The sequence below is a fragment of the Ovis canadensis genome, chromosome 6, assembly GCF_042477335.2.
Source record: "Ovis canadensis isolate MfBH-ARS-UI-01 breed Bighorn chromosome 6, ARS-UI_OviCan_v2, whole genome shotgun sequence".
Taxonomy (NCBI): Eukaryota; Metazoa; Chordata; class Mammalia; order Artiodactyla; family Bovidae; genus Ovis; species Ovis canadensis.
This window is the reverse complement of record NC_091250.1, coordinates 101,405,067-101,422,906: the sequence shown is the minus strand read 5'-3', so window position 1 is coordinate 101,422,906 and position 17,840 is coordinate 101,405,067. Positions and strand designations below refer to the sequence as shown.

Genomic DNA, 17,840 nt, shown 5'->3' with positions numbered 1-17,840 from the left:
GCATAAATCAATGAACAGGATAGAAAGTCCAGAAATAAACCAACAGACCTATTGTTAATTAATCTATGACAAAAAAGCAAGACTACAATGGAGAACAGCCTGGCTATTCAATAAGTGGCACTGGGAAAACTGGATAAATACATGTAAACGAATGAAAGTAGAACATTATTTGACATTATACAAAAAAAAAAAAAAAACTCAAAATGGATTAAAGACCAATGTAAGACTGAACACCCAAACATTCTCTGAATAAATTACAATGATATCTTTTTTTGATCTATTTCCCAGAGTAATGGAAATGAAAAAAAAACTAGCAAATGGGATCAAGTTAAACTCAAAAGCTATTGCACAGCAAAGCAGAACATAAGCAAAATGGGAAAGCAACCCTTAGAGTGGGAGGAAATATTTGCAAATGAAGAAACAAAGAATTAATCTCCAAAATATTGCAGCAGCACAGATAAACCTGGAGGTTATCCTACTAAGTGAATAAGGAATACAGAGAAAGACAACTATCACATTGCCTATATGTGCAATCTAAAAAAGAAAAAAAAATGAACTTATTTATAAAGCAAAAACAGAATAACACAATAAAACAAACTTATGGTTAGAAAAGAGGTAAGGTGGGGGGAGCAATAAATTGGGAGTTGGGATTAGCAGATACAGGCTACTATATTTAAAATAGATGAACCAACAAGGACTTATTATATGGCACAGGAAATTCTGTTTAATATTCTGTAGCAAGTACAGGCAAAAAGAATAAATATATATACATATATATATATATATATATATAAAACTGAATCATTTTGCTGCACACCTGAAACTAACACATTGCTAATCAACTATAATCCAATATAAAATTAAAAATAAATCTCCCTGCCTTAACATCTCTCAAAGTATGCATATTTCTGGCATTAAGTGATGATCTCTTCCATACCTACAATATCCAGCAGAATTATCAGTAAAAGAAACACTACAGAGACCTTCCTGTTCAAATGAGCATTCAAATAAAACAAACAAAAGAGTTCAAAAACTTTAGAGTTAATAGAATATTCAATACATAATGCTGGATTTTCTATCATTACTTAGAAATTATTATGGATTTGTGTTTAAGCCTGAGTATATATTTCCTAAGTCAGTGTATTTTTTTTTCCCCATCAAAGTAGTTGCTTTTCATTTTAATCCATAATACAAAGTACACACTTCAAAGTTCAGCCCATCCACTATAAATTGATTGGGATTGCTAAGGAGAGATCTTTGGATTGTGTTTCATGCATTTGGTTTAAGCCCAGATTTAATTCAAGCAAGAGTTAACCATGAAGACTGTGAAAGGCTTTTGCATCTTTTTCATCCTGCAGCTATGTCTCCTTAACTCTGGGAGGACGGGCAAAGTTCTTGTATGGCCTGTGGATTTTAGTCACTGGATTAATTTACAAGTTATTCTAGAAGAGCTTCACCTTCGTGGGCATGAGATAACTGTCTTGGTACCTTCACAAAGTCTTCTGATTGATGATACTAAGGTTCCCTATAATGTGGAGATCCTCCAGCTTTCAGTAACTAAAGAAACTTTCATGGAAGAGCTCAATACCATTCTCTATGAAGCTACGTTTGCACTGCCAAAACTCTCATGGTGGGAAATGCAAATAAAACTGGCAAACATAGGCAGAAAATTTTTATTAACAACCAAAAGAGTGTGTGACAGTGCTGTCACTAACAAGGAGTTACTCAGCAGGCTACAGGCAGCCAAGTTTGATGTCTGTATTGCTGACCCTTTAAGTTTTTGTGGGGAATTGGTGGCTGAACTCCTGAATATTCCATTTGTATACACTTTTCGGTTTTTCTATGGAAATGTCTTGGAAAGACTGTGTGCTGGGCTTCCTATGCCATCTTCATATGTTCCTGGTGTCACATCAAGACTGACAGACAAGATGACTTTTATACAGAGGCTGGAGAACTGGTTACTATATACAATGAATGACATGATATATTCATATTACGTGTTTCCAGAATGGGATGAGTATTACAGCAAGGTTTTAGGTAAGAGAAATATGTATATAATAAGTATTCTTATAACTTATAAAATTGTAAATATTTATCTGACCATATGAAAACTTACAAAAAGTATTTTAGATGAAGAAGATCCAAGCACCTGTGGCTACACTGTTTTGAATTTAAGAAATAATAACACTCTTTTTTTGGTTTTGTGCTATATGATTGAATACAGATAACATTCCCTCCTCCAGGGGATCTTTCCAGCCCGGAGATTGTACCCAGGTTTCCTGCATTGCAGGCTGATTATTTAGCATCTGAGCTACCAGAGGAACGCCAATGATATATCCGAGAAGGAATATTCTCTATATTTATGTATGATTTCTTGGAGTGTCTGGAAAACCCAAATCTGACAATGTGCCTAATTTTCAAAAACTTGGACTACTTCTTTGAATTTTGCTTCTCATCTTTCTCAGCCTGTTTTGTTTCTGATTAACTTGCTCTTCCTAAAGCTTTATATTTATGTTCTGTGAAGGAATGGTTAATTGGTGGCCAGGTTTGCAATGTGTTGAACATGAAACTAGAAAATGAATAATGTGATTTGGTTTCATCTGATCTTGTCTTCTAAAGTGTAAAAAAAAAAAAAAAAGATTTTTTCCTAAAGGACTATGTTTCCAGATTTTGTAAATCACCTCGGTGTTTTGTTTCTGTTGTTCTATTTAAAATTGCATTAGAGGTGAAGTAGTGACTTTTGACCCTGAGCACAAAGTTTTTCTCTACTCTGATTTGATCACACCAATGTTCCGGATATTGTGGAGATCCTCCAGCTTTCAGTAACTAAAGAAACTTTTGTGGAAGAGCTCACAAAAGTCCATTTACCCCTTCTTTCATTTCTTTTGAATAATTTATTTTTTATTATTTTTATGTGATTATGTTAAATAAATTTTGCTTTAAGAGGTAAATTACTTTTGAGAAAGAAGTACCTTTTTTACATCACATAGTTAGGTTTTTTAAAGTGTTACTAGCATGTAACATTGTGTTAGTTTCAGTTGGTGACAAAAGATTAATCAAGAGTCAGCTTAAGAAGGAAATGGAAAATTTTATTTGAGCCAATCTGAGGATTGTAACCCTGGAGAAAGTCTGTTAGGAAGATCTGAGGAATATTATGCACATTAGAAGCCAAAGCACTGTTATATAAATTTTTGAGGGAAAGGGTTATACATGAAAGAGTCATCCATTAAAGCAATATATTGCCGGTTTATATAGTCCTAAAAAGTGAGTAGTGGGTCATCGTGACCCCTTAAGGGATTAAGAAAGGAATGTTAACTCCTAACAAGCTACCTTGCTAGGGCCAGGAGGAAATTGCTTTTTTGTAGAGTAAACTTTCCTGTGTCTTCTGTGGGGATCTAGTTAATACATAATGCAGAAGAATATTGCACACTAAAACGAGGCGTGCTGGGCACCGACTCAAGTGGCAGAGAAATTTTTATGCCAAATATTTCTTGCCCTGCCTTAAAATAATTTTGTTTCGTCACATGTATACAGCATAATGATAAGATATTTCTACATACTGTGAAACAATCACTGTAGATAATATCCATCGCTACACATAGTTACAAATGGGTTTTTATCTGAGAACTCATGAGATCTACTTTCTTAGGACAATACAGTGTTAGTAACTATAGTCACCATGCTGTAAATTACTGGATCACTTACTTTAGAACTGGAACTTTGTACCATTTGATCACCTTCAACTACCTATTGTGACCATGCTACAACCTTAGCATCCGGCAACCACCAATTTTTTCAGTGTCTATAGTTTGTTTTAGTTTGGTTTTCTCTTAGATTCCACATATAAGTGATATATTTCCCTTTCTTACTTCCCTTAACATAATATCCTCAAGATCCATTCATGTTTAGGCAAATGGCAAGTTTTCCTTGTTTCTCATGACTTAATAATATTCCACTGTATCTGTAATTATATTTTCTTTATCCATTCATGTGTTTATAAACACTTAGATTGTTTCCATGATTTTGGCTATTGTGAATACTGCAGCAATGAGCTCAAGAGTGCAATGATCTGTTTTTGTTTTTGGTTTTTCTATTTTCATACCCATGAATGGAATTTCTGGATCATATGGTAAAATCAAATAAAATCAAGTTATTTTTAAATTTTGAGGCACCTCCATAACATTTTCCTTATTGGCTGTACTGATTTACATTTGCACTAACTGTAAACTTGTTTGTCTCTTTTCACTACCTCCTCACCAGCATTTGTCTCTTATCATTTTGATGATAGCCCTCATAACAGGTATGAGATGTTAATTCTTTACAGTTTTGCTTTGAATTTTCTTGGTCACTACTAAAGTTGAGCACCATTTCAGATTCTTATTGACTAACTGAATGTTTATTCAATTCCTCAGCTAACTTTTAAAAATTTAATTATTTGTTTATGTGCTATTGAATTGTGTGAGTTCCTTCTATATTTTAGGTGGCAGCACCTACACAGGCATATGGTTTGCAAATATTTTCTCTGTTTTCATAGGCTACCTTCTTATTTTGTTGATCATTTCTTTTTCTGTGCAGTATGCAGAACCTTCTAATTGGAAGTAGTTCTACTTGTTCATTTTTAATTTTTAATTTAATTTTGTTACTTATACTTTAGGTGTTACATTTTAAATTCACTGCCATGATGAGTGTCAAGAATTATTTCCCATTTGTTTTCCTTGAGGAATTTTATGGTTTTAGGTCATATATTTAAGTCTTTAATCCATTTTAATATAATTTTGTAGTGGAATAAGATCAGGGACTAGTTTTATTCCTTTGTATGTGAATATCCATTTTTTTTCAGCAAGAATTATTTAAAAGATTATCTTCCTTCATTGAATATTTTTGGCTCCATTGTGAAATATTAGTTGAATAAATATGCATGAGTTTATTTTGGGGCTTTTAATTCTGCTCCAATGGACTAAGTGACTGTTTTTAGCTGTATTATTTTGACTACTATAGCTTTATAATAACCCTTAAAATCAGAGTGTATGATGCCTCCAGCTTTGTTTTACTTTCTCAAGATTGATTTTTCTATTTGGAACTTTTTCATTTTCATATGAATTTTTAAAATTATTTTCCTTGTTACTTATTTTAATAGATGTATCTCTAATATCCTATCATTTCTAAAAGTTGTGTTTATTCCCCAAAACTTAAAAAAGAAATATAGTTGTGATATCTTATTTTATATAGCCACTTCCTTTTTCCTTTTTTTGAGTATCTATTTAAATATTTCTTCTGAGAAATTATTCAACATGCAGAAGCAACATGACTGCTTCTAATGAACTATGCCACTTGGCAATATATAATATGTTCAAAAAAGCATATTACCTAATTGGTGTCAACGTGTTGTACTGAAACTTCTCCGCATTTTGTGACAGAAACAGGTGCTTATATCTCTAGACTTGGCCCTATAAAATATGGGCAGAAACCATCACAAATTCATGTTCAGAGTTCAAGCTACAAGAGGCAACACTGAGCAAGATAATTTAAAATCTCATTAAGCTGACATTTTCTGAGTCATGGATTTATCCTTGATTGATCTACAACTGAATTGAACTGGTTTACTTCTGGTCCCAGCAGTCTGACACTCAGTTTAGGGACATCTTTTCTAGTGATAGGGTATTACTCTGTCCATGATTCTTCCATAGTTCTTATCAACTTAGAATATTCTTTGGTGGAATATATCAATAATCTGAGAAGAAGAATTAAATACTTGGTAAATAGAAGAAAGGCATATTTCTTACTTATATATATTAAAAAGCTACAAGATATAGAATTTAAAATTTAAAATCATCATTATACAATGCATTCCAAGTATGTTTTTCAAATTTTAAAAAGTATAGCTCATAATTTACAAAATTTTTCATTAAAACATGTCATATATATGTTCAAATAATTGATGACTAAACCAGAAAGATAGCATTAATTTCAAAAAATTGAGAAACTATTTATAAACCTCTAGGTTAGACACAAAATTGGCCCAAAAAAATCCTATAGGGCAATAAAATCGTAATTTTGGAATTGATATTTTCTACCAGACCAAAATATGCCAGTTAACAATTAATTTCAATGTATTTTAACTCAAATTTAGAGAAAATTAAAAAACAAACAACAACCTAACGTGTGCACACATTTTCATAAAGATATGTGTTGAGTATGAAACTGGATATTGTAATCACCAGAGTCAATCCCCTCATTTACTGAAATTTGCCTTGATCTCTTATGCAGATAGATCTTCCTAGGAGTTCAAAATCTCTTATATTTTTCTAGTAAAATCCTTAGCACACTTAGAACATCAAGGAGAATATTTAAAAAGTCTTGTAGTGAGAAATCAGACAGCTATGGTTTCCTCCTATTGGTGACACAGAGCACATGTTTCAAAAGGACACCAACATTCTGGGTAAGGTTTGGTATACTGCAGTAGATATATAAAATTCAGAGATGAAACTCTGCTTGAAACTAAGGAAGATGATCCAATTCAGGGTCACTAATTTGAGTTCTTATTCTGTAAATATTCAGTTGGCTTCCAATTCAGTTCAAAGGAACCCTTTTGTACTGTTTGTTATCTAAATATGTCAAAATAGCAAATATTTCACCACCAGATTATTGTGCAATGCAATATCTTTATCAAAGAGGATGAAATCTTGTAAAATAAGAACTTTCCTTTACTATAGCAAGTGAAACAATCACTTTAAGAATTGTACTAAAAGTATTCAGGATGTAATTTATTGTGACAGCACACTTGAAAACAGTAGAAAAAAGAAGGATAAAACACAAGTTGATTATCAACATAGTCAGAGACTTTTTGGGCAATGAGGATGAGATAAACTGGAATTTCAGAAGGTGTGACTCTACCACAGAAGGCTGAGGATCATTGCCTAAGTTTCTTGTACTTCCTACAAGCACATGAGTGGGTTCAGGGTTAGCTCAAGATGAAAGATTCCATTGCCAGAAAGAAAGCAACAGGCTTTTGGTTTTGCTGCATACTTATATCTGTGTTTACTTATTCATATTCTGATGATTGTGTCCTCTTCAGGGTAAAAGGCCAATTGATACGTAAGCTGGGTTGCAAAGGCTCAGTATTGGTCTTCAAGAATTTACTTAGAAAATTAGGTGGAGAAATATCTTCCATTTACCATATCAGATTGTTTCCCCTCTATTATCCTTCATTTTTATTCAGGGAAACCAATCACACTATGTGAGATTATGGGGAAAGCTGACATGTGGTTGTTTCGAAGTTACTGGGATTTTGAATTTCCTCAGCCTTATTTACCTAATACTGAATTTGTTGGAGGACTGCACTGCAAGCCTGCCAAGCCCCTACCTAAGGTAATTAAACATGCTTATTATTTTCCTATAGGAGTGTTTATCTCTTAAATGATTTCTAGTTAATTATTATTAAGATTTGATTTGCGAACTGAGAATACAGAATAAAATTTAATGGTTATCATTTTCTTAGACTATACACTACAATCAGAAGGTGAATACCATTATTTTGGATTATGTATTATTATCTGATTGAAGTAGTCCTCAATGTTTTCTTTTCTTGTTCAAAGTCCATTCACTATTCATGAAAATCTATTTTATGTAAATGTTAAAATATTTTCTAGTATCTCAAGAATACCATGCTATAATTGAAAATAAAGATAAGATTATATTTTAAGTCAAATCATCCATAAATATAGTGTAATGGGTAATTTTATGTATTAACTTCTCTGGCTAGGTACTCAGCTGTTTAGACAAACATTTTTCTGGAAGTTACTGAGAGGCTACTTTCAGATGACATTAACTTTTATATATGTGAACCTTGAGTAAACGAATTACTCTTTGTTATGTGGATAAGCCTCATCCTATTAGTTGAAGATGTGGATAGAACAAAAGACTGAATTCTGCCAGTAGGTAACCTTCAGAGTTGAATTACAGCAGTGGCTTTTCTCTGAGTCTCCAGCCTAATGGACTGTTGTGCACATTAAACTTGCCAGCCTCTGTAACCATGTGAGAAATCCCTGAAAATAAATCTCTTACCTGGCTTTACATTTTAAATCTCACGTATTTTTCTCTTGTTTTATTTAGTTAATTTAGTTTTGCTAGTATTTACAGGATGAAAAGATTTCTTTTTATTTCAGTTTGATTGAATATGTTGTTTTTATTTTTAACTTAAAATTATATATTTCTACTATATTCCTATAATCCTCAGAGTATGTTTTATAGGTATTTCTGCATTAGTTGTCTGGTCAGGAGGAGAATGGCTACCTCATTCTTGATTGTGTTTGCGGAAGCTTATATAAAAAACAAATATAACCAAAATAAAAGAAAATTGAAAGTTAGAAAACAGGAAAAGTAAATATACCAAAATCATGTCATTGTGCTGACCATGATTCAGCAGAAAAATAAAAGATAATCTTATTAGCTTCTAAGACTAAGAACCAGAACTATTTAGCTTAAAGGTTGAAATTTGCTCTGCCACCTACTGCTGTGTAGGCTTGGACAAATTACTTAACCTTACTGAAATATGTAAATGTATACATATCTCATAAAATTACCATATATGTAAGCTACATGAGACATGTAAAGAGTTCAGCAAATGGCAGAAGAAAACAGGTGGTCAATAATTTGTAAACACAAACATGTGTGCACAGAAACACACATACCTGAAATATGCTTTACTAAGTGAGCCTTTAGTAAAAATAATTTTTAATTTCTTTAATAACAAATGATTTCAGGTCATCTATTATACAGTGAAATCATTAATATGTGAAAGTACAGAATTGTTCTAATTATTCAGACACATTGAGAAAAAAGTGTGACATCTATTATAACTGTAAGCTTTTATATTACAAACACTGTTTTCTTCATAGGAATTCGAAGAGTTTGTTCAAAGCTCTGGAAAAGATGGAGTCGTGGTGTTTACTCTGGGGTCAATGATCAAAAACCTCTCAGAAGAAAAGTCTAATATGATCGCATCAGCCCTTGCCCAGATTCCACAGAAGGTCAGATAATATTTTTTTCAGAGACAGTTATTTTAAAACCTCTATAAAAGTATACTTTTAAGACATAGAAAAGGCTATTGATATTGGTAATGTCAATTTAAGTGAACTCTAAAGAAAAAGTATAAATGTTAAAAGGGGATATTTGATTGCTACCTTGCTTTAAAACTGGCATTATTCACAGGAAAATCTATTACAGTATTTTCCTTAAATAACGAGGTAAAACTTAATCATTTGCTATTGTTAAATGATCAGTCAGCTTTGTGCATAGGTTTTAAGGCATCCATATAATCTAACCTTGTTTTTTGCTGTTCTTACATTTTCTTTAAATCTGAAGCATATACAAGTTACAAATAACACAACAGAGAATAAAGGAAAAGATAATGAAAATAATAGGCCCGATTTACAGAATGTCTTGGGACTATACTTCCTTACGATTAATTTTTTTGAACGTGAGTCCTTGTTGAACCTGAAACTAAAAGCTTAGATTCTAAAAATAATCCTAGATAAAGATTCTTCTAATAATCCTAGAAAATGAATCCTAACAATGATCCTAAATAGCAATCCTAAATAATGATTCTTTTTTAAAATTTATTCATTTTTTTCCAGATTTTATTTTTTTTTTAACTTTACAATATTGTATTGGTTTTGCCATACATCAACATGAATCCACCACGGGTGTACATGAGTTCCCAATCCTGAACCCCCCTCCCACCTCTCTCCCCATACCATCTATCTGGGTCATCCCAGCGCACCAGCCCCAAGCATCCTGTATCCTGTGTCGAACCTAGACTGGTGATTCATTTCTTGTATGATATTATACATGTTTCAATGCCATTCTCCCAAATCATCTCACCCTCTCCCTCTCCCACAGAGTCCAAAAGACTGTTCTATACATCTGTGTCTTTTTTTTCTGTCTCACATTTTTTAATTGAAGGATAATTGCTTTACAGAATTTTGCTGTTTTCTGTCAAAATTCAACATGAATCAGCCATAGGTATCTATATGTTTCTTCCCTCTTGAAACTCCCTCCCATCTCCCTCCCCATCCTACTTCTCTGGTTGGTATAGAGCCCCCGCTTGAGTTCACTGAGACATACAGCAAATTTCCACTGGCTATTTATTTTACAGCCTTCCCTGATAGTTTACCTGGTAAAGAATCTGCCTGCAAGACAGGAGACCATGGTTGGATTCCTGGGTGGGGAATATCCTCTGGAGAAGGGATAGGCTACCCACTCCAGTATTCTTGGGCTTCCTTTGTGGCTCAGCTGGTAAAGAATCCCCCTGCAATGCAGGAGAATTGGGTATGATCTCTGGGTTGGGAAGATTCCCTGGAGAAGGGAACAGCCACCCACTCCAGTATTCTGGCCCGGAGAATTCCATGGACTATACCCATGGGTCGCAAAGAGTCAGACACAACTGAGCAACTTTCAGTTCACTTCTTCACTTCATCTAGTTTACATATAGTAATGTAAGTTTCCATGTTACTTTCGCCATATATCTCATCCTCTCATCTCCTCTCCCATGTCCATAAGTCTGTTCTCTATGTCTGTTTCTCCGTTGCTGCCCTGCAAATAAATTCTTTGATGCCATCCTTCTAGAGTCCATATATATACATTAGTATACAATATTTATCTTTTTCTCTCTGACTTACTTCACTCTATATAATAGGCTCTAGTTTCATCCACCTCATTAGAACTGACTCAAATGAGTTCCTTTTTCTGGCTCAGTAATATCCCATTGTATATATATGTAGCACAATTTATTTATCCATTCATCTATCAATGGTCATCTAGGTTGCTTTCATGTTCTAGCTATTGTAAATAGTGCTGCAATGAATATTTGGATACATGTATCTTTTTTAGTTTTGGTTTCCTCAGGGCATATGCCTAACAGTGAGATTGCTGGGTCATAGATGGGCTCCCCTCATAGCTCAGTTGGTAAATCATCTGCCTGCAATGCGGGAGACTTGGGTTCGTTTCCTAGGTCAGGAAGATCCCCTGGAGAAGGAAATGGCAAGCCACTCCAATATTCTTGCCTGGAGAATCCCATGGACAGAGGAGCCTGGCAGGCACAGTCCATGGTATTGGAAGAGTTGGACACAATTTAGCAACTAAAACACAGCACATTGTGGTTTTATTCCTAGTTTTTAAAAGAATCTCCATACTGTCTTCCGTAGTAGCTTTATCAGCTTACATTCCCACCAACAGTGCAAACGGTTTCCCTTTCTTCCACACTTTCTCCAGCATTTATTATTTGTACACATTTTGACGACGGCCATTCTGACCAATGTGAGGTGATATCTCATTGTAGTTTTGATTTGCATTTCTCTAATAATGAGTGATGTTGAGCATCTTTTCATGTGTTTGTTAGCCATGTATATGTCTTCTTTGGAGAAATGTCAGTTTAGGTGTTTTTCGCACCTTTTTATTGAGTTGTTTGTTTTTTGGTATTGAGTTATATGAGCTGCTTGTATACTTTGGAAGCTAATCCTCTGTCAATTGTATCATTTGCTACTATTTTCTCCCATTCTGAGGGCTATCTTTTCACCTTGTTTATAGCTTCTTTGCTGTGCAAAAGCTTTTAAGGTTAACCAGGTCTCACTTGTCTACTTTTGCTTTTATTTCCATTACTCTAGGAGGTGGATCATAGAGGATCTTGCCTTGATTTATGTCAGTGAGTTCTCTGCCTATGTTTTCCTCTTAGAGTTTTATAGTTTTGGGTCTTACATTTAGCTCCGTAATACATTTTGAGTTTATCTTTATTTATGGTGTTAGGAATTGTTCTAAATTCATTCTTTTACATGTACCTGTCCAATTTTCCCAGCAACACTTATTGAAAAGACTGTCTTTGCTCCATTGTATATTCTTGCCTCCTTTGTCAAAAATAAGGTAACGATAGGTGCATCAGTTTATTTCTGGGCTTTCTATCTTGTTCCATTGGCCTATATTTCTGTTTTTGTGCCAGTGACATACTGTCTTAATGACTGTAACTTTGTAGTATTATCTGAAATCAGGAAGTTTGATTCTCCAGCTCCATTCTTCTTTCTCAAGACTTCTTTGGGTATTTGGGGTCTTTTATGTTTCCATATGAATTGTGAATTTTTCTATTCTAGTTCTGTGAAAAATGCCAGTGATAATTTGATAAGGATTGCATTGAATCTGTAGATTGCATTTGGTTGTATAGTCATTTTCACAATATTGATTTTTCCTATCCAGGAGTATGGACAATCTCTTCATCTGTTTATATCATCTTTAATTTCTTTCATCAGTGTCTTTTAATTTTCTGTGTGCAATTCTTTTGTCTCCTTCAGTTCAGTTCAGTTCAGTCACTCAGTCATGTCCAACTCTTTGTAGCCCCATGAATTGCAGCATGCCAGGACTCCCTGTCCATCACCAACTCCCAGAGTTCACCCAAACTCATGTCCATCGAGTCGGTGATGCCATCCAGCCACCTCATCCTCTGTTGTCCCCTTCTCCTCCTGCCCCCAATCCCTCCCAGCATCAGAGTCTTTTCCAATGAGTCAACTCTTCACATGAGGTGGCCAAAGTATGGGAGTTTCAGCTTTAGCATCAGTCCTTCCAATGAACACCCAGGCCTGATCTCCTTCAAAATGGACTGGTTGGATCTCCTTGCAGTCCAAGGTTAGGTAGGTCTATTCCTAGATATTTAATTCTTTTTGTTGTAAAGGTGAATGGGGTTGATTCCTTAATTTCTTTTTCTGATTTTTCATTGCTGGTATATAGGGATATGAGTGTTTTCTGTGTATTGATTTTGCATCCTGAGACTTTGCTAAATTCATTGACTAGTTTTAGTAATTTTCTGATAGTATCCTTAAGGTTTTCTATGTGTACTATCATGTCATCTGCAAACAGTGAGAGCTTTATTTTTTTCTTTTCCAATCTGGATTCCTTTTGCTTCTTTTTCTTCTCTGATTATTGTAGCTAGAACTTCCAAAACTAGTTGAATAATAGTGATGAGAGTGGACACCCTTGTTTTGTTGCTGATCTTAGGGGGAATGTTTTCAGTTTTTCACCATTGAGAATAATGTTTGGTTTGGGCTTATCATATATGGCCACTAATCAATAATGATTCTTAAATAGTTAAAACTTTAATAATATAGTAAAAGATTTATAAGTATACTGTATAATATTCCAGCTATATACTTTTTAATTTTTTCCTAGTTTTAGTTAAAACAGACCTTTACAACATGTTTAAGTTTCAAACAATTATGACAATTCTTATATTTATATCCAAATTACTTTCAAAAATTGCTTTGTAGAAGTAGTACCCATTTAAACATTTAACCTAAAAGGCATTATCATAAAAACATTGAACTTTCAATTGCATTAAAATACAATGTTTAAGAGTGGTGTCAACAAAGGGTTGGAAGAACCAAAAAATGTCTCTCCAAAACTATGTTGAATAAAAATGGTGAGAGGGAACATCCTTGTCTTGTCCCTGGTCTTAGAAGAAGCGCTTTCAGTTTTAATCATTGAGAGTAATGTTTGCTATGGGTTTATCATGAAAGTGAAAGTCATTCAGTTGCGTCTAAATCTTTGTGACTCCGTGGGTTTACTCCATGGAACTCTGTAGGCCAGAACACTAGAGTGGTTAGCCTTTCCCTTCTCCAGGGGATCTCCCCAACCCAGGGATCTAAGCCAGGTCTCCTGCATTGCAGGCAGATTCTTTATGATCTGAACCACAAGGGAAGCCCAAGATTATTGGAGTGGGTAGTCTGTCCCTTCTCCAGCAGATCTTTCCAACTCAGGAATGGATCTGGGGGGTCTCCCATCACAGGTGCATTCTTTGCCAACTGAGCTATCAGGGAAGCTCTGGATTTGTCGAATATGGTCTTTATTATGCTGAGGTAGCATCCCTCTATTCCCACAGTCTACAGTTTTTATCGTAAATGGATGTTGAATTTTGTCAAAAGATTTTTCTGCATCAGTTAGGATGATCATATGGTTTTACTCTTTAGTTTGTTAATGTGGTGGTGGTGGTTTAGTCATTAAGTCATGTCTGACTCCCGGGACCCCATGACTGTAGCTTGCCAGGCTTTTATGTCCATGGGATTCTCCAGGCAAGAATACTGGAGTGGGTTGCCATTTCCTTCTCCAGGGGATCTTCCTGACCCAGGAATTGGACCTGGGTCTCCTGCATTGCAGGCAGATTCTTTACTGACTGAAAGATTCTTTACCAATTGTGGTGTATCACATCAATTGATTTGTGTATATTGGACAAACTTTGCATCTCTGAAATAAATCCCACTTGATTATGGTGTATGATCCTTTTTATGCCTTGTTGGATTCGGTTTGCTAGTATTTTGTTGAAGATTTGTGCATCTATGTTCATCAGTGATATTGGCCTGTAATATTCTTTTTTGTGTGATATCTTTGTTTTTGGTATCAGGGTGATGGTGGTCTCATTTAATGATCTTCAGAATGTTCCTTCCTCTGCAATTTTTTGGAAGAGTTTCAGAAAAATAGGTGTCAATTCTTCTCTAAATTTTGACAGAATTTGCCTGTAAAGCTATTGGGTTCTGGTTATTTGTTTGTTGGAACATTTTAAATCACAGTTTCAATCTTAGTACTTGTGATTGGTTTGTTTATATTTACTGTTTCTTCCTGATTCAGTTTTGGGAGACTTTTCTAAGAAGTTGTCCATTTCTTTCAGGTTGTTTTTTAATGGCATACAGTTTCTTCTAGTAGTCCCTTATGATCCTTTGTATTTCTGTATTGTGCATTGTAACTTCTTATTTCTCATTTTATTGATTTGAACCCTTTTCCTTTGCTGTTTGATGAATTTGGTTAAAATTTTGTTAATTTTGCTTATTTCACAAAGAACCAGATTTTAGTCTCATTGATCTTTGCTACTGTTTTCTTTGTCTCTATTTCATTTATTACTGCTTTGATTATTATGACTTCTTTCATTCTACTAACTTTGGTTTTGTGTATTCTTTCTCTTGCTGCCTCAGGTATAAGGATAGGTTATTTATTTTAGTTTTTGATTACTTAAGATTGTATTATTAAAAACTTCCCTTCTTAGAACTGCTTTTGCTGTGCCCTCTATGTTTTGGATATTGCATTTTTGTTGTCATTTGTCTTTAGATTTATTTTTTAATTTCCTATTTTATTTCCTCAGTGACCCACTGGTAATGTAGTAACATTGTTTAGCCTCCACGTGTTTGTGTTATTTTAGTCCCCCCCCCCCGTTTTTTCCCCTAGTTTCAAATCTCATAGTGTTGTGATCAGAAAAAGATGTTTGATACAATTTCAATTTTCTCAAATTTGCCAAAATTTGCTTTGTGACCCAACATGTGATTTATCCTGGAGAATTCTCTGTGTGTACTTGAGAAGAAACTGTACTCTGCTGCTTTCAGATGGAATGTCATATATATCAATTAAATCTATTTAATCTAATGTGTCATTTAAGACCTGTGTTTTCTTATTGATTTTCTGTCTGGAAGATCTGCCCATTGGTATAAGTGCCCCCACTATTATTATACTATTGTTGATTTCCCTTTTTATGGCTGTTAGCATTTGCCTTATATAGTGAGGTTCTCCTATCTTGGGTGCATATACTTTAAAAGATGTTGTATCTTCTTCTTAGATTGATCTCTTGATCATTATGTAATGTCCTTCCTTTTCTCTTGTAGCAATTCTTTTCTTAAAGTCTATTTTGTGTGATATAAGTATTACTACCTCAATTTTCTTTTACTTTCCATTTGCATGGAATATCTTTTTCCATCTCCTCACTTTCAATCTGTATGTGTCTCTAGGTCTAAAGTAGGTATCTTGTAGACAGCATATATATGAGTCTGGTTTTCTTTATCAATTATCAGTCTAGATCTTTTGGTTAGAGCATTTACTACATTTGCATTTAAGGTAATTATCAATATGTATACTCCTATTGTCATTTTCTTAATTCTTTGGGGTTTGTTTCCACAGATTGTTTCTTCCTTTCCTTTTTTTCCCATCTTCTCTTGTAGCTGGATGATCATATTTTGCTTTGTGTTTTGATTGTTTTTTCTCTTTTATATGTGAATCTCTTGAAGATTTTGCTTTGCATTTCCCATAAGATTTTGATATAGCAGTCTATATATATACAAGGATCTTCCCTGATATCTCAGTTGGTTAAGAGTCTGCCTGCAATACAGGAGACCCCAGTTCTATTTCTGGGTATGGAAGATCTGCTGGAGAAAGGATAGGCTACCCAAACCAGCATTCTTGGCTTCCCTTGTGCTTCAGATGGTAAATAATCCACCTGCAATGTGGGAAACCTAGGTTTAATCCCTGGGTTGGGAAGATCCCCTGGAGAAGGGAAAGATTACCCACTTCAGCATTCCAGCCTAGAGAATTCCGGGAGTATACCCTCGGGGTCGCAAAGAGTCAGACACGACTGAAAGACTTTCACTTTCATATATAAACAAGGTTGTTTTAAGTTGTTGATCTTTTACTTTCAAATATCTTTTCAAAATGCATTTCCAATATCCTACATCTGTAATCTCCACTTGCCATAGTTCTGGTTTCAATATCATATTTGTGTGTGGATGTTATCCTGTCTTTACTGTGTGTTTTCCTTACTAGGTAGCTTTACCATTTGAAGTTTTCTTATTTCTAGTTTTTCACCTCAACTTTTTCTACTATCCAGAGAAGTTCATTTAGGAAGTACTAACCATGGCAATTAGAGTGAAAAAATCAAAATAAAAAGGAATTCAAATTTGACATGATACTATACATTGAAAATCCTAAATACGCTACCAAAAAAACTGCTAGAGCTCAAGAATGAAGTTGGTAAAGTTGCAGGATACAAAATCAATACACAGAAATCTCTCTCATTCCTATGCACTTAACAACAAAGACCAGAAAGAGAAATTAAGAAAACAATATCATTTACTATCACATCAAAAAGAAAATGTACCTAAGAGTAAACCTAACAAAGGAGGCAAAAGACCTATATTTAGAAAACTATGAATATTGATGAAAGAAATCAAAGATAACACACACAGATGGAGAGAGAGGCTATGTTCCTGGTTTGGAAGAATCAATACTGTGAAAATGGCTATACTACCCAAAACAATCTATAGATTTAATACAATCCCTATCAAATTACCAATGGCATTTTTCACAGAATTAGAACAAAAAATGTACACTTTGTATGGAGACACAAAAACCCCCAAATAGCCAAAGTGATCTTCAGAAAGAAAAATGGAGTAGGAGGAATCAGGCTCCCCAATTTCAGACTGTACTACAAAGCTACAGTAATAAAGACAATATGGTACTGGCACAAAAACAGAAATACAGATCAATGAAACAGGAAAGAAACTCTAGAAATAAACTCACACACCTATGGCCAATTAATCTATGACAAAGGAAGCAAGAATATACAGTGGAAAAAAGACAGTCTCCTCAATAAGTGGTGCTGGGAAAACTGGATAGTTACATTTAAAGGAATAAAATTAGAAAACTCCCTAACACTATACACAATTTTAAACTCAAAATGGATTAAAGACCTAAATGTAACACCAAATACTATTAAACTCTTAGAGGACAAAATAAGCAGAACACTCTCTGACATAAATCTCAATGAGATCTTTTTGATCCACTACCTAGAGTAATGAAAATAAAAACAAACAAAACAAAACAAAAAAACAAACAAATAAAAAAAAATGGGACCTAATTAAGCCAAAAAGTTTTTTAAACAAAGGAAACCATAAACAAAATGGAGACAAGCATCAGAACTGGAAAATAATATTACAAATGAAGGAATTAATCTCTAAAATATACAACCAGCTCATGCAGCTTAAAATATA

The 17,840-nt window shown here is 34.2% G+C and overlaps 1 protein-coding gene across 1 annotated transcript in view; it reads left to right on the top strand.

The window, feature by feature from the left end:
* The first annotated feature begins 1,164 nt into the window (after positions 1-1,164).
* The window catches only part of LOC138442595 (UDP-glucuronosyltransferase 2C1-like), a 35,704-nt gene continuing 19,028 nt past the window's right edge, over positions 1,165-17,840 (top strand). The window contains exons 1-3 of the mRNA XM_069594274.1: positions 1,165-2,037; positions 7,220-7,368; positions 8,898-9,029. Coding sequence (XP_069450375.1) covers positions 1,317-2,037; positions 7,220-7,368; positions 8,898-9,029 — 1,002 coding nt within the window. The 5' untranslated portion in view covers positions 1,165-1,316. The remainder of the gene's footprint in view (positions 2,038-7,219; positions 7,369-8,897; positions 9,030-17,840) is intronic.